Source organism: Hirundo rustica, chromosome Z (assembly GCF_015227805.2).
Source record: "Hirundo rustica isolate bHirRus1 chromosome Z, bHirRus1.pri.v3, whole genome shotgun sequence".
In the NCBI taxonomy this organism is placed as follows: Eukaryota; Metazoa; Chordata; class Aves; order Passeriformes; family Hirundinidae; genus Hirundo; species Hirundo rustica.
This window is the reverse complement of record NC_053488.1, coordinates 74,277,125-74,303,486: the sequence shown is the minus strand read 5'-3', so window position 1 is coordinate 74,303,486 and position 26,362 is coordinate 74,277,125. Positions and strand designations below refer to the sequence as shown.

At 43.3% G+C, this 26,362-nt stretch overlaps 1 protein-coding gene across 9 annotated transcripts in view; it reads left to right on the top strand.

The window, feature by feature from the left end:
• The window catches only part of PSD3 (pleckstrin and Sec7 domain containing 3), a 120,656-nt gene extending 103,393 nt beyond the window's left edge, over positions 1-17,263 (top strand). For 3 of the 9 annotated variants that reach the window (XM_058424225.1, XM_058424229.1, XM_058424228.1), the window contains 3 exons: positions 2,668-2,808; positions 11,306-11,384; positions 13,530-14,117. In XM_058424225.1, coding sequence (XP_058280208.1) covers positions 2,668-2,808; positions 11,306-11,384; positions 13,530-13,612 — 303 coding nt within the window. In that variant the 3' untranslated portion in view covers positions 13,613-14,117. Of the gene's footprint in view, positions 1-2,667; positions 12,312-13,529; positions 14,122-17,171 lie in introns of those variants that run through there. The other 6 variants (XM_058424226.1, XM_040089254.1, XM_058424230.1 and 3 more) reach the window with 4 other exon arrangements.
• Positions 17,264-26,362: the final 9,099 nt, after the last annotated feature.

Sequence of the window (26,362 nt, the reverse complement as noted above, 5' to 3'; positions counted from 1 at the left end):
ATGGTCCTGTGCAGGGCCAGGAATTGGACTGGATGATCCCTGTGGGCCCCTTCCAATTCAGTTTATTCTATTCTTCTGTGAGGCAGTAAAAATCCCAAACCTAACATAAATGTTGAGCTCTGTGAAAATTGTGAATGGAAACTTTGCGAATGAAAACCTTCCCTTTATAACAATGACCTGTCAGGGTTGGCAGGAGGTAGTGAAAGAGATTGCTGCATGAGGTTAAATGAAAGAGGCAAGAGGCAGGTGAGGTAGGATTTTGTAACTGTCTCTTTCAGACTGAGACTGCAGGCTAAACCTAGTGTCGGTGTATAAAGGGCCCTGCTGATACCATTAAGGGAACACCAAAAGGACCTGTGAGTCCCTGAGGTAGCAGCACAGTACCATTAGGAAGGAAGATGCTATTTTCCTTTTCTGTAGGTCCTTACAATTTCTTTTTGTTCAGACACTGATGATGCCTTCATTCCTGTTCCTGACAAAAGACAAATGAGATGGATGGGAGGTGAACTAGGAGGTAACTGGTACTTGTTCAGGTGTGCAGCCAGTAGCATTTGTTTTTGACGGTGTCTTTGCTTATACACCATAGAAGGTGCAGTTCTCATTGCCTGCTCTTTGAGTATCAGATTGCAAAAAAATTGTTGCTTATTGCAGAAAATTTACAGTTAGAGAAAGATCTTTTGAGTGCTTTGAGGTGAGAGGTGAAGCCAGAATACTGATATTTGGCTACCTCCTTCATACTTTATTATGTGAATTCCTTCTTCAGAGATAATGTTGCAGAAGCTTTTGAATGGTTTCAACTTCTGTGGTTTTATTTCTTGGCAGAAATTTCCAAATTAATTTCTTTTAAGGCAGAATTTCCACTAGCTTTTTCCTAACTTCAAATGTCAGGTCACTGAAAGACCAACTTTGTCGTGGTTGAAATCAAAGTAGAAATGTGTTGATTTATTGTAATGGAAATAAAAGGTCCACAAAATCCAGGGAAAGATCGCCATTTGCACACATGCAGATCCTGGATTTCCATTCAGATTGCTGAGTCTTGAGACTCTGGTGGTGTTTACTGGATCAGTAAAAGCATAAAACCGTACAGCAGTAAAGCCCCCCTCTCCATTTCATGATATTATGCTGTTCCCAAGCTAAGGGCACTGGCTGGCCTTTTGCAGAAGTGTCGGGTTCATTTTGTGATGAATCATCCATCAGCTCAGTGCATCATTGTCAGGGTTCTTCTTGCTGTTTTTTCATTCCCATTTTTATTAAATGACACATCTTACCTGCTTCATGTGTTTGTCTCTCACGTTGTGGAGCTCCAACTCCAGATATGGAAGTCATAGGAATGCTTATTTATTTAATTTGTAGGAGGTTTCTTTTATGAATTCTCATTTGTGAGGGTTTGTTTATTCAAAGAATTCTCAAAAAAACAGTCACGTTCTCTTCTTTTTTTTTCCTCCTTTATATTCCACTCTTCAAAGCAGTTACCAGGCGTTTTGACTTCCTGGTCTCAAAAGTTTATTAGGAACAGAACTTTATTATTTTATTAGAAAAATGTAAAAATATTTTCTTAAGTACTTTTTCCTCTGTCAGGAACATATTAGCTTGGCTGCTGTTTTGCCACTTTGAAATACAAGTTAACAATCAGTACAGATGTTTACATCTCCCTTCCCTGACTCCCAGTGCACTGAGATAGCTGTAATTACAATGCCTGCCCTGTATCTTTAGTGCATATATCAGGGGCAGGTTGTTAAATAAACTCTGTGAAGTAGATTGGTCTGTTCTCAGGACCTCCTGCCCAACACCTTTTGAGACCCTTCAGGGATCTTCTGTTACTGTACCCTTATTTTCTTTGCCAAATGGTTTCTTGGAAAATTATGAAATTGTAGCAAATAGAATAAAATCTTCCTATTGGAGAGAGAAAACTGTGGTCCAGTTGAGGAATAGAACAAATGGTCATGGGCACATTAAAGGAAACTTTTTCCAGTTGAAAAATACAAGTGTCTGGACAAACAGCAACCTTCATCATTCCCTGTGAGTGATGTAGCAGGGGAACATGCCATGCTGCTGTCATAGCCCTCTCATCTGCTCCTTTTTGTTAAGGTCTGGCCTTTTAGAAGATTGTCTCACGGACCTAGTGGTGGCCATGCTAGTACATTCTGAACTTAACCCCTGCTTTGGTTTCTCCCCCATGGATAAGAAAAGCAGGAAAAGCAAGACCTTCTGGTGGGAGTGGAGAATTGCACCAGAGCAGGATTTTTGTTGTCCCTTAGTTTAGTTAGTGCACTTTATCTCCATGTGTGCCTGGACACATAGGATCTCAGTATGTGTGAGCACAGCTTAGGTCTCAGCAAGACTAAGGTAGCAAGCTTTCATTTGGTGGTGTTACTTGCAGTGGGTGCTACCACCCAGCAGAGCAGTGGAATTTGTGTGCTGCAGAACTGAGTGCCTCTAATGAATGACACAGCACCCCAGGCCTCAGTCTGCCTGAAAAGAAATCCTCTTTATTTAATTTACATTAGCCACTGTTGTTCATATCCACATTAGGCACCATTGTTCACATACATGTTGAGCTCCTGGCTTTCAAGGCCAGCAGAAAGCATTAAGTTACTTAGGTGGTCTTTGATGTGCCCCTGCAGTATTTCTTCCAGACTGATTTGGGCCTTTCTTTTCATTTCCTAGAAAAATCGCTATGAGATTTATGTTGGCCTGCTGAAAGAAGGGGTGAAGGAGCTGCTGAGCGGAGGAGAGAATGATGCGCCAGGATTGAAGAAATCCCACTCAAGTCCTTCTTTGAATCAGGAGTCTCCAGTTAGTGCCAAGGTGAAACGCAATGTCTCGGAGAGGAAGGACTACAGGCCAGAAACACCCAGCATTAAGCAGAAGGTCACTTAGGGTGGAAATGACAACTAGGGGAACAGCCATGCAGCAAAGTATCAGTGGTCAAAATTTTTTCATTTAATAACCTGTCATTCACAGAAAATAAGTGCATCTGCCTGAATGGGGTGTTAGTGACACTTTCTATTGTATATTTTGCTGTTTCTGTGCAGATTGTGGGAGATGTCTTTGCTCCTGCTTTGCTTTGCTTTGTTAATTTATCATTTAGCAATTGAAGCATTGGGACTTTTTTGTGTTGTTCTGTTTCTAAAGGAGCTGGGGAAGACACAGAGCGCTGTGACATTTATTCTGTCTCTTCCCCGTTTATCTCCTCCCATCGGCATGTGGCTTTCATCTCTCAAGTCACTTGTCACTTTATTTACGTGGTGGGTGGGAAAAATAACTGGACAAATGCTGCAGTGCTGTGAATGTGAGCTATAGCTGTGAGAAAAGCTGTGCAAACGTGCAGCTGCAGAAGGCTGACTAGAGGCTAGGGTGCTGGGAACACTGGTTTCCTGACAATATGGAGCATGTTGGTACTGGTACTTAGCAGCAGGTGGTACAGTACATAGTCACTGTTGCTTATTGTTACTGCATTGACCCTGGACGCACGAGCGCAGAGGAATGAAACCTGGAAACCTCTGGCAATGCTGGGATGATGGCATTGGAATAAGTTGTTTGCTTCCTTCCAAGCAGAGAGCCTTCTCCTCAGTTTGCAGGCTGGAATGCATCCAAACCCCTGCTGTCTCTGCAGTCAGGAAGATTAGGGATTACCCAGTTGGAATGACTGTCCTGGGCTTCACATTAATTTGCAGAAAAGGCTGCTGTAGATGTCAGCCATTAACATTATATATTAATTATATATTAAAGACAAAGGACCTCTGTGTAGTTTTTAACTATACGCTCTCATTTAGCTGCTATATAGAGCCTTATGATATAGTGTGTCCTGTTGCTTCCCTTCCAGGGGTTTCCTTGTTGGTGTGCACAGAGAGCTGCTTTCAATTACTCTCATAATGACAAAGCACTTTGCCTTTTTTCTTCAGAAAGGGATTCTCCTCAGTTCTCCATTTTCCTTCTTTAGCTCACATACAGGTGGAAGAGGCTGGTGATTCCTCACAGTTCCTGCATACCCTGTGCCGGGCTTTCCAAGGGAAACACAGGACCGGGAGAGACCCCCATGGGTAGATCTTTTCATACCTTAGAGGCCCCTGTTTGTGTCATAGACCCTTGGGGTGGCCAGCAGTTTTCAGACACAGAGACCAGAAAGACGACAGAAAAAATTTTCCTGCTTCCCAGCCTTGCTTGTCTGGGCGGTATCATGGCTCTGCAGAGAGTGCTGGCTCTCCTGTTGCCTGGGTTTTAATCTCAGTTTTTATACTGGCCCACAGGGTGAGCTTTGACAGTCTCCCCCTCTCAGGTCTCTCTTTTGTGTTGCCCTTTCCCTCTGTGAAGTAGTACAACCAAACTGGTCTTTCCCAGAGAGCACCTTGGGAGATAATGTTGAGGGCCAGTTGAAAATTGCTCCTTGCTGTTCATTCTGCTGTGCCTGGCACAGGACAGCCTTCTTGATGAATGAAAATACTAATGCATATAGAAACATCAAGATCAGTGCAAGGACTGTTTGGAAATGCACTGGTAGTCAAAGGGCCACACATCAAAACAATTGCTAGCTGAGTGGATTTGTGTTCTGTCAGGCTTCCCAAGTCAATTCATCTAGTTTATTCAGCTGCTAGTCCAGTGGGCAGAACTGGAAGTGATCAACGAGAAAGGCCCTTAACAGGCACTGGATAAGCTGCCTCCCTTACCGAATACCACCGTGCAACAACTTTCCTGGTGTTGTGCTGACTGTTGGCTGTAACAATGATGTTGCACTCTCAGATGTGAGGTTTTGGAGAAAATCAATCCTTGCAGCTGCAGCCTGGTAGCAAAACCAGATGAGACTGCTCACACAAGTGATGTTGGGATGCGCATCCCATCTGGCATCTGCCACTGAGAGTGACAGCTCTGTGCTAGAAGTCAGGAGATTGGCTCCTAACCTTGGCAACGTTGCTAAAAGCTGCAGAGTCCTGAGTAGAAATTGGCAGTGCTTCGGCTTTATGGTAACTGTACTAAGGTGGAGTACTAAGTGTCTTCTGCTGCTGGAGCAAAAGTGGTGTGGTGCAGCTTGTTGCCTGGGGAGACTCAGCATAGAGAGATGCATGGTGGTGCTCACTGGGTGGGATTGTTTGAGTAATTAAGAGTGGCAGATCAACAGCTCGTGGAGGAGTAACAAAGATCCCTGCAGCTGTTTGTCATGCTTTGGAGGCTGAAAACGAGCAAACAGAACAGAGAGAAGAAACTCAATTGGGGAATGCTGAATGCACATTTGGGAAGAAAACTTGATCTCTCTGTTATGATTAAGGAGTGGTATTCTCCAATTTAGTCTTCCTTTTGAGACTCTCTAAACAACATGGTCCTTGCTTGTTCCTTCCTTCCCCTCTACATCCTTGCAGTGGGCTGGAGAGGAGAATTGGAGGCATAAAAGGCAAAGATCACAGGCTGAGATTACAATTTACTGGGAATGGCAATGAGATAAGAAAAGGAACAGTAAACAACAACAGTATTAATAACAGAACATTCAAGAGTGCTCACCATGCATCCCCCAACAACGAGTCTTAGGTTGTCTTCCCCTGTTGCTGGAAAATGACATGAGGTGGTATAGAATAACCTTCAAGTCCAGGCCATGCCCCTGCCTGGCTACTGCAAAAATTAACCCTGTCCTGCCCAGAACCAGTGCATTATTTTATATAACAATAGGATATGTACAGCAGAAACAAAACCCAAAAAAGGTGCAGATCTGTAAATGGCCCTGCTTGGCTGTCAGGGTTGGCTTGACTAGATAATCTTTTTGAAGGCAGGCTAGAACATGCTTGGCAAACCTCTCGTGTTTATGGAGTGCACTGCTTCATAAGGCAAAGAGGTGACATTTTAATTTCTTCTTCCCTGGCTTTTAACATATTTTGGTTGCTGAAAATTCCAGTTAAATTGCTGAACTCAAAAAAAGTTACTCCTGTAAAATGCATTTTCTAGCTTTGAAACAGAAACTGGGTAATTCTTCTTCAAAGTCATTGCAGAAAAGGTGATTTGAAGCAGTAGGAAAAATCAGAAAGTGAACTGCAAAAAAGATGTTTTTTCATTATTTATTATCTATTCCCTTGTATATTTGTAAATGGATTAGGGTAATTTTTTTTAGGTCTCATCTGGGCATATCAAATGCAGTTTTTCACTGCATTTTTTAGTCATTAAACATTTGTTGAGCTTAGAGCAGTCTTGCTGAGACTGCTGAGGCATGCATGTTAGTTTACCCAGAATTTATAGTTTCTGCTCCAGTTTTAATTAATGCCATTTTCTTCTGTTACTGTACAATTTATAAGCATCCCAGGCAGCCGTGTAGAAATGCATGCTTTGGAGACCGAGAAAAAAATATGAACCTATTGCGAAAGTCTTAAGACTCCTGCCCTCCCTTGGGAATAGGTTCATCTATCAATCAGTACTGTAATTTGTTTTTTTCCCTCCTGACATAAAGGGTGGGGCAGGTTCTCAGGCAGTCTAAGTGGTGTATCTCCTTGAGTAGCACCACTGAGAGTCTGACCAGGTAGCTTTGCATGGTACCCTGCATCGCTGCCTTCCTTTGTTGCAATGTTTCGGGGAGATCAGTGCTTGACTACAGCAACTCAGGAGTTCTGGTTGCAGTATGTAAGGACATTCTGCTGGTTTCTAGCTCTCCTCTGGGATTTGAGCTGCAAATCCTTGGAGCAGCCTGCAGTTTTCTGGGTGTGCTCAGTGCAAGCAGGAGTTACTGGCTGGCTGCCATAAGCATGTGTGCATGAGGGAGAACCTTTGCATTGGTGACGCAGGGAGGTGTCATCCTTTCTTGCCACCTTCCCTGCTCCACTGTGCTATCATTGCTCAGGTGAGGCCTCTCCCTGCATGTAGAGTGCGGGGCTGCAGACTGAGGCAAACACTTCCTTGCTTCCCCTTTCTTAAGGTGCAGACAGTGGTTCTGGAGGGACCCACCCTGCTCTGAAGTGTTGCTGGCTTACTCATCCTACAGGGGCTGAACCATCTGCTATCCCCAGCTAAGGAAGGAGAGATAGGAAAGGGCCCCGCTAGTCTGCACCTGACAGCAGAGAGCTGATGGAGAAGGAGAAAATTGCCTTCCCCTCTCCCCACTGAGAAACCAAAGTGGGTGAGATACTCTCCTGAATCTGAAAGCACACTGTCCTCTATGAGTCAGCAGGATGCAGAGTACTGGTTGAGATGGTTTTTGTTCATCAGCAGCTGTGGAAGAGACTCCCTGGACTGGCTGTGTGTTCGTCTGCATCTTGCAGATAAATTACACATGAACCCGTGAACATGACTGCAGCTTCTAAATCCAGTATTTATGTTGTGTCTTTAGTTGATGTTGAGAGATAAGTCAGCCAGCAGAGTGATTAATGCGGCAGAGTTATGCGGGAATGCTGTTCAGCTCTGTTGCCGACTCAGAGTTTTTCATCTGTAGTCAGTCACTCATAAATGGTTACCAGAAACTTTCTAATGATTAGTAACAGCTCATCACTAAAATACATTCCCTCTAATCCTGCCTGCTCCCAGGTTGCAATCTGTCCCTGTTAAGGGGCTCTCCTGGGGAGCAGTGCTCCCCACAGCCCTGCTTTGAGGAAGAGTTTGTCCTAGCAGACCCCCAGGGACTGGAATTGTTCAGTGGCTTTTCACAGCTCCAATGCCTTTGGATAACAAGGCTGGTTGCTCTTCTGGCTTGAAAAAACCAAAACTTCTGCCTTTCTCCAGTGGAGAAATGAGGTTCTTGCTTGACTGGAGCAGGCCATTCAGTGAAGACGTGGTGGAAGAAGTGGAGGAAGTCAGAGATGACAAGGGTTATAATCAGGCTTCTTGTAGGCATTGCGTGGCAATGTTCTTGAAACCAGGAAAGGCTTTTCTCTGCAGATGGCATACTGCTTACTGTGTCTGCATTCTCCATTTTTAAATAAATTTTGGTCTTACTGCAGTTAGTCTGACAGCTCCTCCTCCTTTTCTGACAAGCTGCTCTTGTCTGTCATCTTAGCAGCTCAGCTGCTTCTGTATAACAGGTCTGTTTCCTTCCATGCTTGCAGAAATCCAGAAAATTTGACTTTTCCATCTTGCATTGAGAAAACCAGCTCTGAAGCAGCGCTGCTTTGAATGGGTAACCCTGTAAACAGCTTTTTCACTGTGCTTGTCAGTAGCCTATGTTTCCAGCCGCAGTTATAGCTGGGATGTGCGAGACCAAGTTTTAGACTTTGCCGTGATCCTCTAGTTGTATGCTGCAGGGGTGCAAAGTCCCCTCTCCTGCACTTAGGCCAGACACTTGCAACATTCCTACTCTTCCAGTACCCAGGTTGTTGAAAACACTGGCTGCTTCTGCGGGGTCAAAGGCAGTATACACATCTTAGGTCAAACAATTCTATAGCTTGCTGCTTGTTTAAATTTTCTCCAGTATTGCTCTCCCCAGGCTCTGGGACATCACATCTGCTCTGAGGGGGCAGTTAAGAAGTCCACATTTTTTGTCAGAGCACAATCACTGCTCTCCAGCATGTGCTCTCAGCACATGGTATCTAGGCTGCCTAGAGGGATGAACCATAGAAACTGTCTCAGAAAGAGCTAGTCTGCAGCTTGTGCTTTTTAAAGGATATTTTTAGTGCATATAGAAGCAGTATGTCTGGCCTCTCCTCTCCTCTCTCCCAGAGCTCTCCCAGCAGCATAGGTAGCATAGTGAGCTGCTTCACCTGGAGCTTCACTGTGGGGACCTGAGCTCCAGGAAGATGCTTTGTCAGCCTTCAGAGAAATGATACCACCTGAGCTGAGCACAGGACAATGATGCTATGGGAAGAAGCCACCCTCCATGGCTGGTCACCTGCTGGAGACTGAGCTCTAGCATTGCCCTCAGTGCTGGGATAATGAGAAACGCTGGCTCCCTTTTCCCTGTAGTCTGTGCTGCTTGAGGAACTGTCCTTACCACCTGCTGCTTTTCTTCCTTGTGACAGCAGCACCTTTATCCAGGGATCCAGGGGTACCACAGTCCCTTTGTGAGGAGACTGGTTTACATGAGAGCAAGGAGGACAGGTCCTTAGAAGAAGTCTGAATGCCATCTGGGAGTATCTGCTCTGCTGATGGCAACATACAGTTGAACACTGAAAGGAGGCAGGCCCAGCCTTGCCTGAGAGAATGTCCCTTGCTCGTATGTTTTGTCAGCTGCATTAGGGTTGTGTTCTAGTTATTTATTAGAGCCTATCCCTTACCCAGTGCAAGCAAGAACTTTGCCAAAGGTTGGACCATTAACCTGACTTTGCCTTTGTGGTCAGAAGGAACAAATTTAGGCTAGCCCAAAGTGTTCTCTCTTCCCTGCCTTTGAATGCTTAATTATTCCATAAAAATTATAGATGTTTAATCATTGAGGAACCTCCCATGGCATCTGCTTTTAAATCTGGGCTGGGAACCAGCTGGGGTACAGGCCTGAGATTTATTTGGACCAATAAAGGTACATCACTTAGCAATGCAAGCATTGAAAGTGCAGCAAGCAACAAGGGCAGGATTTTTCTCTGACATAACCCCCTGCAGTTAGTAGCCACTCTAGCAGTGGTCCTGTCTGTAACTCACCTAAATGAGACCACTACAAGAAGATACTTTTAGACAAAACAGGAGAGGTTTCAAGTTGAGCCGATTGACTATCATGGTGTAGTGACAGAGCAGCTGTCATGGAGAATTGTTTGACACAAAATCCTCCAACTGCCCTTAGCCTCTTGCTGGGAAGGGGGAGATAAATGCCATTGAGTCTGTGTCATGAGACAGGGCAAGCTCTACTGGTAATGTAAGTCTTAACTCACACACTTATGAAAATCTCATGCTCAGAGCTATCAGATTCTGAAAGACTGTAGGATGAGAACAGGGGTGGGTTGTGGTTGGTTTTTTTTTAAATTTGTACATATTCATGACAACTGTGTCCTCTTACTTAAGTCTAGAATTATAATTTGGCTAAAAGGACAGAGTTTTTTGGCTGTTTAAAAACTTTAAAATCACTCCTCTGTGTGAGGTACACTCAGGCTTGCACTACTTGGTGAACATGCTTAAATAATGCCTATATATGTGTGTATTTCGTAAGTATAGTATGACTTCTATGGCTCAGTACTGCAAAGCCTGTTGTTCTTTTCTGAGGCTTATCTGGTCAAAGCACTTCAGCAACGGCAAATGTTGGTAGGATGCTTCTTGTTCTAATTGTTTTCAAATGAGGTTAAACAGCTATCAGAGCTTTTGCGGATATAAGGTTTACTTTGAGCTGCCTTGATTTCATGTACTGTCCACCAGGGGCTGCCTGTTCTGCATGCTGAATGCAAGGCATAGATTTGAGAGTCTAAACAAGAGTTAGTGGGTGGAATTTTCTGCTAGCTTAACACTTGGCTTTCTCCCTGTTTTTATAAGCCAATGCTGGTACAAGGAGCATCCATGCTGACTTCTGAAAATCATACTCTGGGGATCTAATACACAGCTTTACTTCTGAAAACGTTGACCTTGCTCTGTGAAAATTCAGCAAAGGGTCATCATGTCCAAAGTGTTCAAGAAGGACAGGTGCCTGTGATGTCTCCTGCAGATACAGCCGTACAGCAGTAGTGAGGGGGTTTATTTTCTGCAACTGTACAGATTTCCAGAAGAGTGGCTCATCGGCAGGGAAAAGAATTGCAGCAGGGCGGAAATCTCTCTTAGGCATCTCTAATGCATCCCAGAGGTTTCCCTTGGGAACATTAAACAACGGTTGTTGGTCTGAAGAAAAAGACATGGGAAAACCCAGTGGGTTTTCCTATTGCGCTCTAGGGCAACAGTAGAGTGATTTGCATTATTCTTGGAAAGAAAAAGCAAAATCTGAGGGTGTGGTTCTTACATGGAGTTATAAAACTCTTTATCATGCAGTTGTGTTGAAGAACTTGAGCAACTTCAGTCAAACTATGCCTTTGCACTTCACTGGACCACAGCCAGAGTGATTATGTCTTGCAGAACTGAGATGTGCATGAGCTGCAGCTCAGAATGAAGTGAAGGGGATCACCCTGTCACCTTGCTTTAGGCAAGCTATAGTCCTGTAATCTTCTTTCAGGCACTGGGCTTCTCCCTTGGGTTTCCTGCCCTTCAGGGTGATGGGAAGATGTGGGTTAACACCGTCAGTTTCAGAGTCACAATTAAGAAGTGTCATTTACCCTACACCTGAGCTGTTGCTATGTTGTTTTCTCTTAGGCTGAGAAAGAGGACTGAATTTTCAGTCAATGTTGCTTGGTAGCCATATGGGAAGCATAACTCTCAGCAGGGGTAGTGCAGAAGAACATTTTGCACATGTGTGTACATACATCTTATACGTCTCTTGTGTGCGGAACTAACCTTCCAGGGCTTGACAGCAGTCCTTGCAAGACTTTCCTCTGGGTGCTCTCCTATCGCTTTTGTGATGTGTAGGAACCTTCTTTCTGGTAAGCTTGAATTCAGTTTACTGTCATCATCACTGAATTGCTGGAGTGTTTTTCATGTAATACACTAGAGACACGGTCCCAGTCTCACTGCTTTGTGGTAACTTCTTGGTCTGCTGTGAAGCAACAACATTGAGGTAACCATTAAATATTTTCCAGCAGCATGGAACTTACTGTTCTGACTCTTGGGGAGGTCCTCATCTCAGGTTTGATGCTGTCCTACCACCAGGACACCCCATTTTGTCCCTGGGAATAGGCATGGCCAGTGAAGCAGACTGTGTGGTTGGAGTCAGAGCTGTGCAGACTTAAGTCAAGCCCTGGTTCAGGGGAGATTTTCCATGTGCTGCTGATATCCATAACGTATACTTGCTTACACAGAGATGCTTTCCTGAAGCAGAGTTGTCACTCTTTTCTACAGGTATCACAGGATGCCCTCCCTTATTCTGCTTCATGTATCTGGTACTAGAATGATCATTTCCTGATAAATGAAGGCACTTAATCAGTCCTCTTCCCCTTGGAAGAAGGACTTTTGGGGATATTGTTATATCATTTAAAATAATATTTTGGAATTTAAGTTTACATTGCTTTATTTTTCACTTGAGGTGACTGTATATAAATATTTTCCTCTATTTTATCATTGCTGATAAAGTAAGCCTACAGTATACAGACAAATAATTTGCCTTTGATGTATTGAAACTGTGAGATATAAAGTAGACTTCTCTCTTGTGTCCATGTTCCTGACTATAACTCTGTTCCTCTGTGTTTTTATAAGTTGGAATAATTGTTGCTTACGGGCAACAAAGAGCCTGCAAGCTTCCCAATAATTTTTATGTCATTGAACTCAAGCAACCCTATTGAAGGATCTCACATATGTATAATGATATATGTATATGTACAAACTTTAGAAAGAAATAAACCAAATGTATTTCATGTTCTGCAGCTGAATGTTTTTTATTTGAACCTTGATATTTGTTTCTACAAGTAAGAACATGAAGGTGGCTTTACAATGGCTGACTGTACTGCTTCTGACTCCTGGCAGTCAGTAATTTCAAGGTTTCCTGTGCTGAAGAATACATGTACTGTCTGCCTTACAGTCTGGATCTGACCTGCAGTTGGGGTAACCAATAGAGCCAGTGGCACTCTGTGCACATTAGTCCTGTGTGAGAGCAGCTGGAGCACATCTCTCTTCCTTATGCACCTGAACAAGAGGTGGCATCCCTTCCAGCTGTGTCAGGGTGTGTAGCCTGCAGAGCTACCATTGCTTGCTGTGAGGAGACAGCAAGAAGAGAATTAACTGATTTAAAATGGGTTTACCAGCATGTGGATTAAAAGAGTGAGGCTGCAAAAAACAGCTGTTCAGAAATGATGGGGAGTTGATCTCAAAATTTATATGATGAGGTCACTGTTGAGGTCGGGAATTGCTGCTGGAATGGTGGAAAGAAAGGACCCATGAAAGGCAGGAGAGTCAGACACTAAAGAAAAAGATGGAGTGTAAAAAGGCAGAGGTAGGAGTGGTTAAGAAACTGTGCCTATCCAAAGTAAGGAGAAACAGTCTGTACAACATAGCAGTGTTGTGCTTGCAGTTCTTGGGCTGCACATAGCTCAACATGGGAAGTTAGTACATTATGTGGGGAGTGAGTCACAGGGCAGATGGGAGACCATGTGCCCAACACAGGTGGGGCATGCCCAAGCTTTACAACAGGGCTAGCAGCTTGTACTTGGAACAATAGTAAGGAAGACATGTTTTTTCTTACCACGATTTCTGTGAATGTTTGACTATCTTGAGGTGACTGTTCCTTTAAACTTTTCCTCAACATGTTGCCTTTAGATGACTTTCACACTTGAGATAGTTCACACTTGAGATAGTTCTGTGTTTGTTTTTTCACACTATACCTTGGGATATCAGGTTTTTTCATTGTTGTACCATCCTGGTTGCTTCAAAGCACTTGGGACTTTTGATTCCAGTCCATGCTTCTGGATTGGTATGTTTATAATGAAAAGACTAAAGAAAATGGTGGTAAGGATGGGTGGGAGTATTTTACAAAGATGTATTAAATGCCTCCTCTAAGCCCAAATGAATGTTTGAACTGTGTCTGAATGTTAATGTCAGTACTGCTCACTACATCTTTTCTTATTGTTTCTTCCTAGCTGACAGAGTCAACGCCGAACATTTTCTGGTGGTTTTTCTACCTGGAATCATTAGTCACGTCACGTTGTTCACAATGCAATGAGCTAGCACAAAATGACAGAACATGTGCAAAGTGAAAGACAGATGCATTTATATTCTCTTCATTGTCCATTTTCAGTTCAGATTTCCAAATACGAATATAATTATCAAAGAAGACTGAAAAGGCTAGTTTGTGTATGCAGGAGAAACCTCCACAATCTACAGCAGCTACACATCTCTTTGGGTATTTATAAATAATGTAGCACAAGAAAGAGACGTAGCCCAAAGTAATGCACAGTTTGGTCTGAAATTGTCATGGTTATGTCTAGATTGGAAATGAGAAGAAAGTACTTACCCATCCGAGCACTGATGTACCACAGTGGCCTCCTAATCTACAAGGTAAGGGCAGAAATACCCAGTAGCTTTTAAGGTAAAAATGGAAAAGGAATTCTGTGATGATAACCCAGGTTTTCATTTTTCAGGTCATTGCACATTGCATCTGTTTCTTTCCATATTTTCTACTAAATTGATGTTTCTCAAATAATGTCAGCCACTATGCCAGCTATTTCTCCCACAAAAAGGGCCATCCTAGAAAGCATGAGTTACTGCGCAACAGCTATTCACCTTGCCAGGTTTGCTGTGTCATTTCATCTTTAGGACATCTTTTGTGGTCCCATTCCACAGCTAGTTTTTGGATAGATCAGTATGTAAATGATGCGGGTTTTTGTTTGGCTGGCCTGCTTCTCACAATAAGATGCGAAGACAAGCTAAACTGTGATCAGGTGAAGGAATAAAGACTAAGCAGACTTACTTGCCTTGGAGAATGTGAAGGCAATGTGTTGCAATTATGAACTGAAAGTTTGTGGAAATATTTTTGTCCCCTCTTCCCAGGCAGGGTGTTTCAATAATAGGCTGAGTTTGATGCAATAACAGCCTTCGGAAGTCGAGACTTTGGAACAGATTTTGTTGAATTTGACCAGTGATGATAAACTAACAAGGGTGTGTCTTAGGGAGGAACCTGGGCAGAGAAGGCGAGGCACAAGAGTGGCAAAAAGGTAAATAGAAACAGTGATGAATAAAGCAAAAAAAAATCAGATAAAGAACAAAGAAGAGGGGACCTTCTGAAAGGAGGCATGCAGGTGCCTACAGATGCATTGCTGATCTGCAACCTCATCCGCCAGGAATTCCCTTCAGGACTGTGTCTGAAAAACTTGCTGTGAGAGGATAGACTTCAGAGGGATAGATTTCCACTGCAGTGATATTTCATGTGAAGAGGTAAAGTGATGGATTTGTGAGAGAATAGTTGATGTATGTGAATCATAAGATTAAGAGTGTAAAAGAAGCACTTTTTGTAATTGTGTGTAACAGGGTGGAAAATAGTATAATTCCAGATTAGCAGTAGTGCTGTGTTTGCTTGGTAATCAGTATATTGATTACTTAATAGATTGACCAGTTCCTTAGTAGCTTGTTTCTAATCACTAAAGGCTGTAATTTCGTTACAGCGCTTACATCTTGATATTGTAATCTAAATGGATGAAGTTGCTTCCTGAAGTGGCAGTTACATTGTGGGAAAGAACATTTCCTACCTAGTCTTAACATGCTTCAGCCACAACACATTGACCATTGCAAGAACGCTTGCAGGAATATTTGTAAATATTTGAATTATGCCAGTGTAAATATATTTGTAAATACTTGAATTATGCCAGGCTACAAGCTAAATAGGATGAGTCTTGCAAACACCGTAAAAATGACATATTGGGAAAACGAATGTTTGTGAATTAAAATCTCAAGGAAAGACTTTCATAGTGTAGAAGCACTGTTTTCTCAGCTAGCACTGCTTGTCTGCATGTGTAAAGGTACTGAAGAACCTTTATTAGGTGCAGTCTTAAAACGTAGGGGAGATGTACAGATGGCTAAAAATCTGCGGAAGAGAGCAGAATATAGCATTGAAGACTGAAAACTCTGGAAAAGAAGATTGCAAGGAAGGTTTGCCCAAAGGGAAAGGATTTACTTGAAAGTCAGAGGTAAAACAAAAACGGAACAAGACTGTAAACAAAAAGCATGGGGGGCAACTGAACAGTACACCGATTCAATTACCACTTGGAAAAGACAATCCATTAAAGGACCAGCCTCTTGTAAAGGTTGCCTAATCACTCCCTTTATCAGAGTGCTTTTTTGGCGAAAAATTCTTACTACCCCGTTGTTTGTAGAGGCATTTTGAATACTGCCAGGGCTTGACATAGGGTCAGGAAAGCATGCTGTGGGTTGCCCTTCAGAGGTAAACTTCTCGGAGTTAGCCAAGGTAGATATTTGTTCCTGCACCCAGTAGTTTAGAAGACAGCAGCATCCCTGGGGATGCACACTGTCTGCTGGATGGGGCATGTCTTTGGCGAAACGACAGAAAGAAAACCCAAAACCCAGCTGAAGCCTTTTTTCCACCATCACTATACTATGATTGTTCAAAATAAGTGGTTTAGGTGGGTGGGTATGGTTTGCTTTCTTCCTCACCAAGAAAATGGTTTTTGTTCAGCCATAAATCGTCTCTCTGCATTACCTCACTCAGAAGCGTAGATATACTACGTCAGTTCTTTGGGAGGTGAATATTTTTAGTCAGCTTGGGCAACCCTCTCCTCTGCCCAAATGTCCAGTGTAAAAAAAGTACACTTCTCCTTTTCAGGGTGATCCCAATCAGGACTTGTAAATCAAGACGTGTGTCGCTGAACACTTGCTGCAAGTGCAGTCTTCAGCGCAGACATGTGCAGTGTCTTTTGAGAAGAAATGATTTTGATCAAGGTGGTGGCAGGGATGCTGCTGTGAGGGTGGGTGTAGAAAAGGCTTCTCTCCAGTCAGAAATGCATGTGTGATACCCAGCTCTTGTTGTGCTCTGTTCCATCCCATCCCCGGCTGAACTGTGCTGAGCACTATAAGTACAAGTACTGAGACAGGGATGGATGGAGCCAATGCCATTAGCCATATAATTACGTGAATAATAAAGACACTAGAGATGATCCCCTTGGCAGAAATTTCCAGTGGTCTGTGCCTGGGACAGGAATACTTTCCATGTCTAGCTGCCAGGACAGTTTTGTGGGGGCCTTGCAGTCAGCCAATGATAGCAAGAATGGTGTAAAATCCGAGTCCTGTTACCACGGCCAGACCCACGCTGCGTTTCTCAGGCAACCGAAGTGTGGGCGGCAGTTAGAGGTTGTAATTGTTTCATGGGAGAAAAAAAGCCTATATACATACACACACAGAATTAAAAAATGAAGTGCTCTTTCCTTTAGCTGCAATTTCTGACTGCACTTTGGACAAATTGTCAGAATCTGCATTCCTGCTGGCAGAGATCCAGGCTCCCCAGCACGCTGATTAAGCGGTGTGTGGGCAAAATGTAGGCAGTGATGGGGACTTGGTATGTTGAAATCTTGCAGAGCTGTGTTTTCCTTTGCTGCTGCTTGCTTTCTCTTTCCAAACTCCTTTCAGGCTAGTTTTTTGGTCATCCTTCACTAGATCCTTTTTGGGGTCTGAACATCCAACTTTGGGAACCAAGAGAAGGTGTGAAGCCACAGAGGTACATAGGTACACAGAGGCTCAAGGTACATAATCCCTAGCTGTTTGTTCCCTTGCAGGTGACCACATAATCCTCTGAGTGCTATGAAGGTGGTCGAGAGACCAAAATGTTGGGCTGAAGCAATATAAAGGGGATTTTTGGATGTAGATGGGAGACCTCTTCTGTGAAGGACCCAATCAGCCAGTAAGACACATTCTTCTGGTCCAGCTTCAGCCTTCCTGGGAGCTCCCACTGTGACAGCTCCTCTTGGAGTATGGCTTTACTTCAGTGAGCTGCTCTGCTTTTTTGTCCATCCTGGGGCACTGGGCTCCATCCAGCTGACAAGCACTGGAACTGGCGATTTTGAGACGTCATGTTTCTAATCAGTCTGGTGCTTAGATCTCACAGCTGTAGCATTTACACTGCCATTGTGTGAAGACTGGGGACTGTTGCATTGTTCCCAGGATATCCATCTGCCTGGCATGATGGGCACCCTTGGTTTACACTGACTTGCTCACTTTTTATTTGGTTTCTCCTCGTTTCTCGGCAATAGACACATCAGGAAGGTAGGATGAGTTGTCCAACCTTCGAAGCCACAATGGCATTCAGTGGAGACAATTTTCATAAATGTAATGGCTGAACATCACTGAGTCAAGGTTGCCCTGCTCCCATGTCTGATGTCACCACAAAGGGTGGGACTGGATAAGTACACCTCAAGTGAGATAATTCTGCTTTTAAAATGGATATGCACTGCACTGAACACTGGTGTGGACCTCCCAATTCAGAGGCAGGGTGGCCCCCATGCTGCTTCCAGAGCAGGACAAGATGATTCCCTTTTCAAAATATGGACATAAAAGCTCAGTGTAGTTTTGAAATTCCACAGCAATTTGATTCACTTCTTTAGCTAATTCAAACTTCATAAGAAATCTGGCACAAACAAGTCTCTGGAGGTATTTTGCAGCCTTCTGAGTTCTTGCTGCACTTGTGATTCATCAAACGTGTCTTGATGTTTAGTTCAGTATGCAATATGACTGACAGGGCCTCTTTTGCCAAGTGTTAGGAGCTGGAGGGGCTCCTGTGTGCTGGTGGTGCAGTCTGGGGCTCAACCTCTCATGATTACAGAGGAGGGTCTGGGGCTCCTGCTAGGAGCTATCAGTTCTAGCACAGCTGCACTGTGATCTGCCTCTGTGCATAGGAGCCTGAGAGGTTTCACCCTCAGCTTCCCCAGGAGCAGACCAGGGCCAGAGCTGTATTTGTGCCTGCCAGTTCTGCGTACATTACTTAAACTGCAAACTCTTCAAGGCAGGAGCTTTGGCTATGTACATTCAATACCGATAAATATTAATTCTAAGATTTTGCAAACTGCTTGGCTTTCAGAGACTGGTATGACTTTAATGCAAAACACCTGGCACGATGTTTTATGAGCCCTGGGTACAGTTTAGTTTGTTCAAATGTGTACTTGGGCTTTGAGTCACTAATGTGATCAATCACAGGAGCAGTCTTTTCTCTCTGACTCACCAAGGCTGATTCCATCAATCTGGGGGGGTTTAAATATCCACTTGATTCAAGCATTTAAGGAGTTTGATAAAAATTCTGGCTGCTGAAATCACAGTTGGTGTAACTGACCGCAGCTCCCAGAAGTTCAAGGAAAGATCACTCGAGTACTAAAGACAGAGAATATGTACTTTCATCAGCTTTCAATAGCCTTCATCAGCTGAGAATTGAGCATTTTGGGAAAAAAACCCCTGTAGATTCACTGGGATGCCAAACCCCAAAAACTTCTCCTGTTAATTTGCTCTGATCTGTCTCTCATCTAAATAGCTTTTAAAAGATGTAGGAAACAAAATCCTCTGCTAAGTAATGGGATTTTCAGGTTTCTCATTCAACTCCATGAACACTGATTTTGCCACAGGGTGCTAAAATGGGATAAAAAAAAGTCCGTGCCCCCTACTTTTCCATTCAGCCACCTCCTGTTGAGGTACAAATTTTATTCTATATTTCCTGGGCATGTACGCCTTGTGGTCTGGTGAATTTCTGCAGTCCTTACACTGTCTGGCCTTGAATGGTGTAATGCTACTGGGGTTTTTTTTGTTACTGTTCTGCCTACTGGTACTACTGGTGTCATTGGATAATGTAATTCTTTGCTTATCCGTGCCCCTTAGTGCTTTTATTGTTGTTCTAACTGACCACATCAGGTTATATCTTCTCTGTGAGCTATTGTCCATACGTTCTCTACAGGGAAAACAAAGCGCATAAAGCCTAAGTAACTGGGTCACACAGGAATTAGTGAGCACATCTGGAAGGTGAATTCCCCTTTTCCATAAAAAGTAGTGAATCACTATGTCATACTCCTTTTTTAGCTGCTTCTAGTACTTTGACAGCTTTACCTCTTTTATGAAGATCATCCCTTATTAGTCTTATCCTTCATTATTGCTCTCAGCTTGTTTAGTTATGAATTATCATTAGGGAAGACTTCAGCAACTGGCTGAATATCTGCAATTCTGGCTAACACCTCTATTACATGTGCAGCTCAGTGCAGAACCCCATTTTTGGACTAAGCAGTGGAACCAAACAGATGTATTTTTGGTCATCTGTGCTGCAGTCTTCATCGGAGTTCAGAGTTCTGCTATGTCAAGCAATGTGTAGGCCTCCCATACCTCCAGACTGTGGATTTCTTCTGAAGATTTATGCCCAAACTGAAATTTAAGGGTGGAGGTTTATTGGACTTTCTACCATTAGATTTTAGTTGGGTCAGGGTGCACTGACTGGCTTCAGAGCATGAAGATTAGCAGACAAAATAGTTAGGAAAAAGAGAAAAACAAAGACAAACACTGTGGCTATTTGCCTCTGATCAGATGATTGTTACTGTTGACTGTTAAAGCTGGTTTTACTCACAATAATAAACAAAAACAGGAACTCTTTTGATTGAGGGTAGAGGTTAGCTCTGCCCTAGCAGTTCTGCCCTACCAGGTCCATGAGAAAAGGAAAGCACAACTTCAAACAGGGCTAAGCTCTAGAGCCTTTCTGTTTTTCTACTTAAGCACAGTGTAAATTATACAGCATTGGCACAGTCTCCTTATTAATTTCACTCTATAAACAATCATAAAGCATTTAGTTTTTACATTAAATATTCAAGTTCTTTTCTGTTTGTTTTTGAATTATGTTTAATTTAACGAATTTTCTAACACAGAAATTATTAAACATGGATATGTCAGGTGACAACTAAGCTGAAGAAGAGGGACAAGGATACTAGAAACTGAAGGATTTTCCAAAACTATAACAAAGTGTTTTGAATGCATGTTTTTTCCTTGAGTGATGCAAATAAGAGATAATCCCTGATACTATGGCTAGGAATGACCTTGTTGATAATGTGATAGGACCAGCACTACTCAATCTGCAAAGCACTGGATAGGGTTGTTATTACTGGCAGTTATCTGTCATTGCACGATGACAGCAGATCAGCTGACTGACTGCACTGTGTGCTTTAGTGCAGTTCCAGCTTTTGCAAAGGCTGCTCCAGAAAATGTCACTCTGTAGTTCCCACACATTTAAGCTTTGAGAACCCCAATGGAAATTTCTCAAGGGACCCATCTTAGGCCTAGTTAAACTGCTTTCGCTTGAAAAAGAGGTACCATGCTGTACTCTTCACACACCGTGTAGCCATAAGGTATTTGTAGCATTGTCAAAAATAAGAGAAGAACTCCACCCAGCAGGATGACAGTGCGGAGTTCCAATATCTCCCAGCACAGTGTTCTTACTGGCTTTTCATGTGCATCCCCGGGCTGCCTCCCTTGTGCGTGGAGGATGGTGAAACAGGGTTGCCGAGGAAGGACTTTCAAGCTGGAAGTCCATCTTGCTCCTTTGTGAACTTGAGCTATGCCTGTAACCCATCGACTTTTCAAAGTCAGGTTTCCCCTCTGACTTTCCAAAATGACATTGCTCCTGGCACTAAGTATGCATGGCCCCAGGAACATCCAGGTCTTGCATGCTTCTTTTGCCCCACAGCATGCCAGCATGTAGTGCTGTGCTCCAAAATCCAGGGCTACAACAGGGTGCAGCACCTCTTTCCTACCAAATTCACTCTTCATCATTCTCATGTGAATTTGCTAGCTTTCTGGACTCTCTCTGTGGGTGCACAGCAGCAATGCTGTCTTGCTCAGACGTCTGTTCTCATCTGAGCCCAGATTATTGGAGTTTCATCCTTGTTGGTGCTTCAGCATTCAGCACCCAAATTTCTCCCTGTTAGCTCTCTCACTAATGGCACCTTTCTGGCTACTCTGAGCTGCATAGGACTGGGAAATCTCCCCCATGCTCAGCTGCCAGACAGGGAAGGGACTGTGTGATCTGCACCATTCGCAGAATAAGTACCCTGCCTGGCACTTTGCCTATGCTGCTCTGCCAGTGCTGCTGGAGGAGTCAGAAGCTTCAGAGCAGTAGTGAGCAATGCTCCCCAGTGGTAAATGAAGAGCTCACTTCACTTCTGGGTGGCTGCATGGGCCTGTTTGACATAGAAGGGATGAGGGATTGGTGACTGCAGCCATGAATGCCTGTGGGGAGGGAGAGGAAAACGCAGGAGCCCCTTAAATGTGCTAGAGCAGAGCTCAAAATGTCCTGACAGAATGCAAAAACCCTGGGCCACAGTCCAAGGGATGGTGGTGCTTTGGGAGAGTGGCCAGGGAAATCTGCCATGAGAGGGCTTGAAAGGCAGAATGGACTGAAGTACTGAGCAGTAGGCAAGAACCAAAACTCAGTGCTGTGAAGAAATCTGGATCAGAGGAGCATGACAAGTTTTCCTGGCTGTCAGAGGATGAGGGGGTGAGAGGGGAGGCTTACAAAGGGTGCAGGGGCAAGGTCAAGCAGGAACTGGATGGGAGAAACACGGGCACCTCCATCCTTTACCCTAAGCCCTGGCCTGGAAGTCTTTTGCTGGTGTTGGTGCCAGCGAGACATGAGTCATAACTCAGAGCCTGAATACACATCCTACATCACTTCAAGCTTCCCACCTGAACAAGTTGTGCCATAGGGTGTTGATGGGCTTGGCATGATAAAAGAGGGGGAACAACTTGCTAGATGGAACTGGATGTTGCTTTTTGGCCAAAAAAAGTTGATGCTATGATTAATCACCCTTTCTGATGCTATTGGACTATGGAAAGCATTATCCATTTAAAAGTCAGATTAAGAAAAATCTGAAACAAACTATGTTTCTGAATAGAAAGAAATAGGAATTTGTGGAGAGCCAAACACTTATTCATTATTACTGGGAAGCCAATTGCTTCTGAAAAATTTGGCTCCTTGTTGCTACTTATATTTTGTAATCTGGTGCAGTTACATGTGGGGACAGTTCAGTGGTGGGAGCTTTCACACAGATTTGTAGCACAATGGGTGCAGGAGCAGAGGGAACAGTTTGTGCCGTTGCATCACAACAGCTAAGAAAGCCATATGTGAAATATCAGCCTCCCATCAGCCACACAGACATACATCTCCATTCTTTTCTCTCCAAATGGCTCCTGTTTCAGAAGGCAATGAGAAATGGAATGCTGTATAGAGAATGCAATCACTGATTGCAGAAGGAAAGGCAGTCCTTGGTCCTTGGTGAAGAGGTTATCATTCAAGCTTTGTGCCTTTTCCAGAAAAGCTTAACGTGGTTTGTGAGCAAAGGGAAGGGAGGGAGAGAGGTGGGGCAAACCACTGTGCATTTTAAACAGCTTTGATTCTGAGTTGGAATTTTATGTTAAATACCGTGATTCATGTCTATTTATTTTGTTAAGCAGTGAGCAAGCAGAAAGTCTAGCAGCTGAAATGATGTGCCTGAAAGACTCCTGGCAGGCAATCCATCAGGCAACTATTGATTAGTGCTGCCACAGGAACCATTTTGCACAGTGAGACCTTTATTCTTTACTCTGACAAATGCTCACTTGGATGTAAATTAGCTGAAGGTGTCCTTCTCTCACTTGTTAGGGCTGAACTGGGAAAGAATGTTTGCTCTCCTAGGAGCAGAAGTGTGGAAAGCATAGCAAGAACCATGAGGAAAAAAAAAAAAAGATTCCAGGGTTCCAGGAGGTGCTCTGTCATTTTAAAAAAAGAGGAGAGAAAAGAAATTTAAAAAATTCCCCTAAGGAAGATAGCATGCTCTAACTGGAAATTGCTACAGTGGGCTGTAATGGCTAAACAGAAGCTTGCTGGTAGTGGTGCTACTGAACAGTCCAGCCTCACTGACTTCCAGTGGTGCATAATGTGAAGGAAATCAAAGATGGGGAAGGTGCAACAGAGGTGCTATGATACCATTTAGACTTCACTACCTTGCCTGTATTGCCTCAATAGTGTGCATGTCAGTACAATAAGTAAGCCAAGCAAGCTTTGCACTCCCAGAAGGGGTCTAAATATGCTGCCTTTGTTACCTCCCTCAAATGGTTAATTTTGCCTTAATTTTACAAATATTACTAAACCCACTGTAAATATCTGACTTCAATTTCCAGTCATTGGTTCCTGTTGTACCTTTCTGTGCTTGATTAAACAGCCTGTCAGCATGCAGAATTTTCTGTCCTGCAGAGGTGCTTTTGCAGTGCAGTCACGGCCTATTTAGTTCATTCTTGAAGAGCTAAACAGATTGAGCTCTCATCATTTCCCAGTACCAGGCATTTGCTCTTATTTTAACCTCAAATGCCCATTCTAGTTTTCTCGATGTTCCTATTCATAGGCATTAAAGGACAGTGTTCTCAAAGAGTTACTATAACTTTACTTTCCTTCACATGGGGTGCAGAGACACAGTTCTTGTCCTGCCCCTTGCCTCTCTGCAGAGACTTTGCAGAGGCAAAAAACCCCTGCTCTTAATAGTTGGTGCTGATAGCCAGAACAGAACGTTGGATTTTTTTCTGGATTCCACAGTGGTCTCTGGGTGAATTTGCTCCAGATGGATGACCCTGAGCTTCTTCTCGCCCTCAGCGATGAAAATATGTGGGTGATATTATTTCTGCTGGCATGGTGTTGAACTAATTATTCCTTGTTTTTTCCAAAGAACTGAAGTATGCAGATCTTGTTCTTGCACCATAACTGAAATATTTTCCCAAATTCTGGAAAAAATATGTGGTGGTGAAACAATCAGTATGAGGCCATGATTGGCTGTTCGTAAAGGCTGAATGGCCTGCCAGTTTGGTCTGCAGACTTCTCTACATGCATGATTTTTGGTGTCTGTGTGCATGATTTTTAGTCTCTCCATGTATACTTGATAGCTTGCTGCTGATGGCATCTCCCTCCTGGAATTAATTAGGTGTTGCTAGATCATAAGAGAGTTCCTGAATTGCAGCAGGTGCTGTGCCCAGTCTGTCAGCAGCTCAACACATCCATAAACATCAGCCCAACAAGACAGTACACTGGCAAGCCTCACAGGTGAACAAGATTAGTGGACTGTTGAGCACAACAGCTGGGCAGAAGTAATATTGGGGGAATAGCCTGAGTTTTCATGCCCATAATGCTATGTCTTGGTTTTAGACAATTTAAAGGAGAACACTCTTAAATGAGCCGCTTCTCTTCATAGGCTCAGCTAATCCCTTTTCACCAATAAGGAACAAACATGACTAAATATAAGTGAAAAGGCAAAATTAATGTGGCACAAGAAGCTGAGTTGCCTGCCTGAGCAGACTTTAAAAGCGCCTGGAGTACCATTCCCCTCCCCACACCCAGTTCCACCAGTTCCATTTCCTGGCAGGGTCTTCGAGAGACTAAAAAATTTTGGGCACAGATAGATATGGAATACGATATCATTTAGGGTTACCCACAACATGCTATCATGAAAGTTGTTTAAGTATGTGGAGCTTGTGCCTAAATGCTGTTGAGAGTGAGTGCATTTGCTGGAGACTGGTGTGTGTAAGGTTCGTCACCCAGGACCTGGATGGTGGCACTGAGGGGAGGGCTCTGCTGCAGCTCAGGTGAGCCACAGGTCTGCCAGGTTGTCTTGCAGGCAAATAAAGGGGGATCTTTTTGCTCCTCTTCCCTCTATATTCAGAGGGAGTTTTTTGTACTTTCTCTGATGGCATGATTTCTTGATGGCTCATGAGGGTCTTAGTCTGGGTTTCTGACAGAGGTAGGACTGAGACTGAAGAAGGCTTCAAGCATCAGCATTTTATTAATTTTTAGTACAGCCTTTTATACTTACATGCATTCCACCTGTGCACCTTGTCGACCCTTCTGTGATTGGTCAGGTACTCCTCAGCATACCATGTTTCTTTACCTTCAATACTGTTTACTTGTCCTACACAGCTGTAGCCTATTAGGGATGAGGCTCGGCTGCAGGCCCATTCCCAATCACCACAAACTGTGTGCCTACAGGTTTCCTCTACTACCATACTACTTTATTTCCTATCCTGGTGGTGTGCAAGTGCCCTGCTAACCTGTACTCTCTGCATGATATGGTTTTAGTTTACTTTTAGGTGACTTAAGACGTTACTGTAGTCAGATGCCCAGTCCATCTCCTGGAAAGGCGTTACTGGACCAGAAATGAAGCAGTACATTTAGGCACAGTTCATCTTGCACCACCACTGACTTGAAGTAGCATTAAAGAAACTATGTTGTGAGGTACACATCCTATTATGTCCAAGAGTGTTAGCCCATGCAGAAAATAATATGGCAGAGAAGGAAAATTAATCCATCTCTTCTAAATCACTGCCTAAACCCACTTTGTGTCATGGATTAGTTATTTTATGACAATGATTCTGGCTGCTGATTCTGGATGACTTCAATTCCTTTGGCTTCAATGTAATTTTAGCCTTTGCTTAAATGAATTTGAACTGAAGCTGGTGTGAAAATAAAAGAATCTTAGCAAAGCTGTGACTTGTACTCTTTCAGATTTTATATTTTTTGTTTGCTTGTTAATTTTTTTCTTTTGCAACTAATTATTTCAGGAACAGGTGGCAGGGGAGAAGGTGAATGCTTCTATAAAGATGTCTTCAATCTCAGCCATTTAAACAGCAATTAATTGTAATCGCTTGTAATTTATTAACTTGTATAGGGTCTAGAATCACAAAATACTAACAAGAGCTGATCAGGGAATTGAACAGCAGCAACGAACTATCTGTATGCACTTGACTGAGTGTTCAGTTTATTAAATTATAGCTTTAGTACAATGTAAAGACACTGCACTGTGTAAAATGACGTGACCTCATATGTTCTTCTCTGTCTTTTTATTCACTGAAGTCTCTCAGTGTTTCTCTGTTCTTTCTTAGGGGCATTTTTACTTCACTGCTCAGGTATTAATTTCTTCTATTAAGGACACAC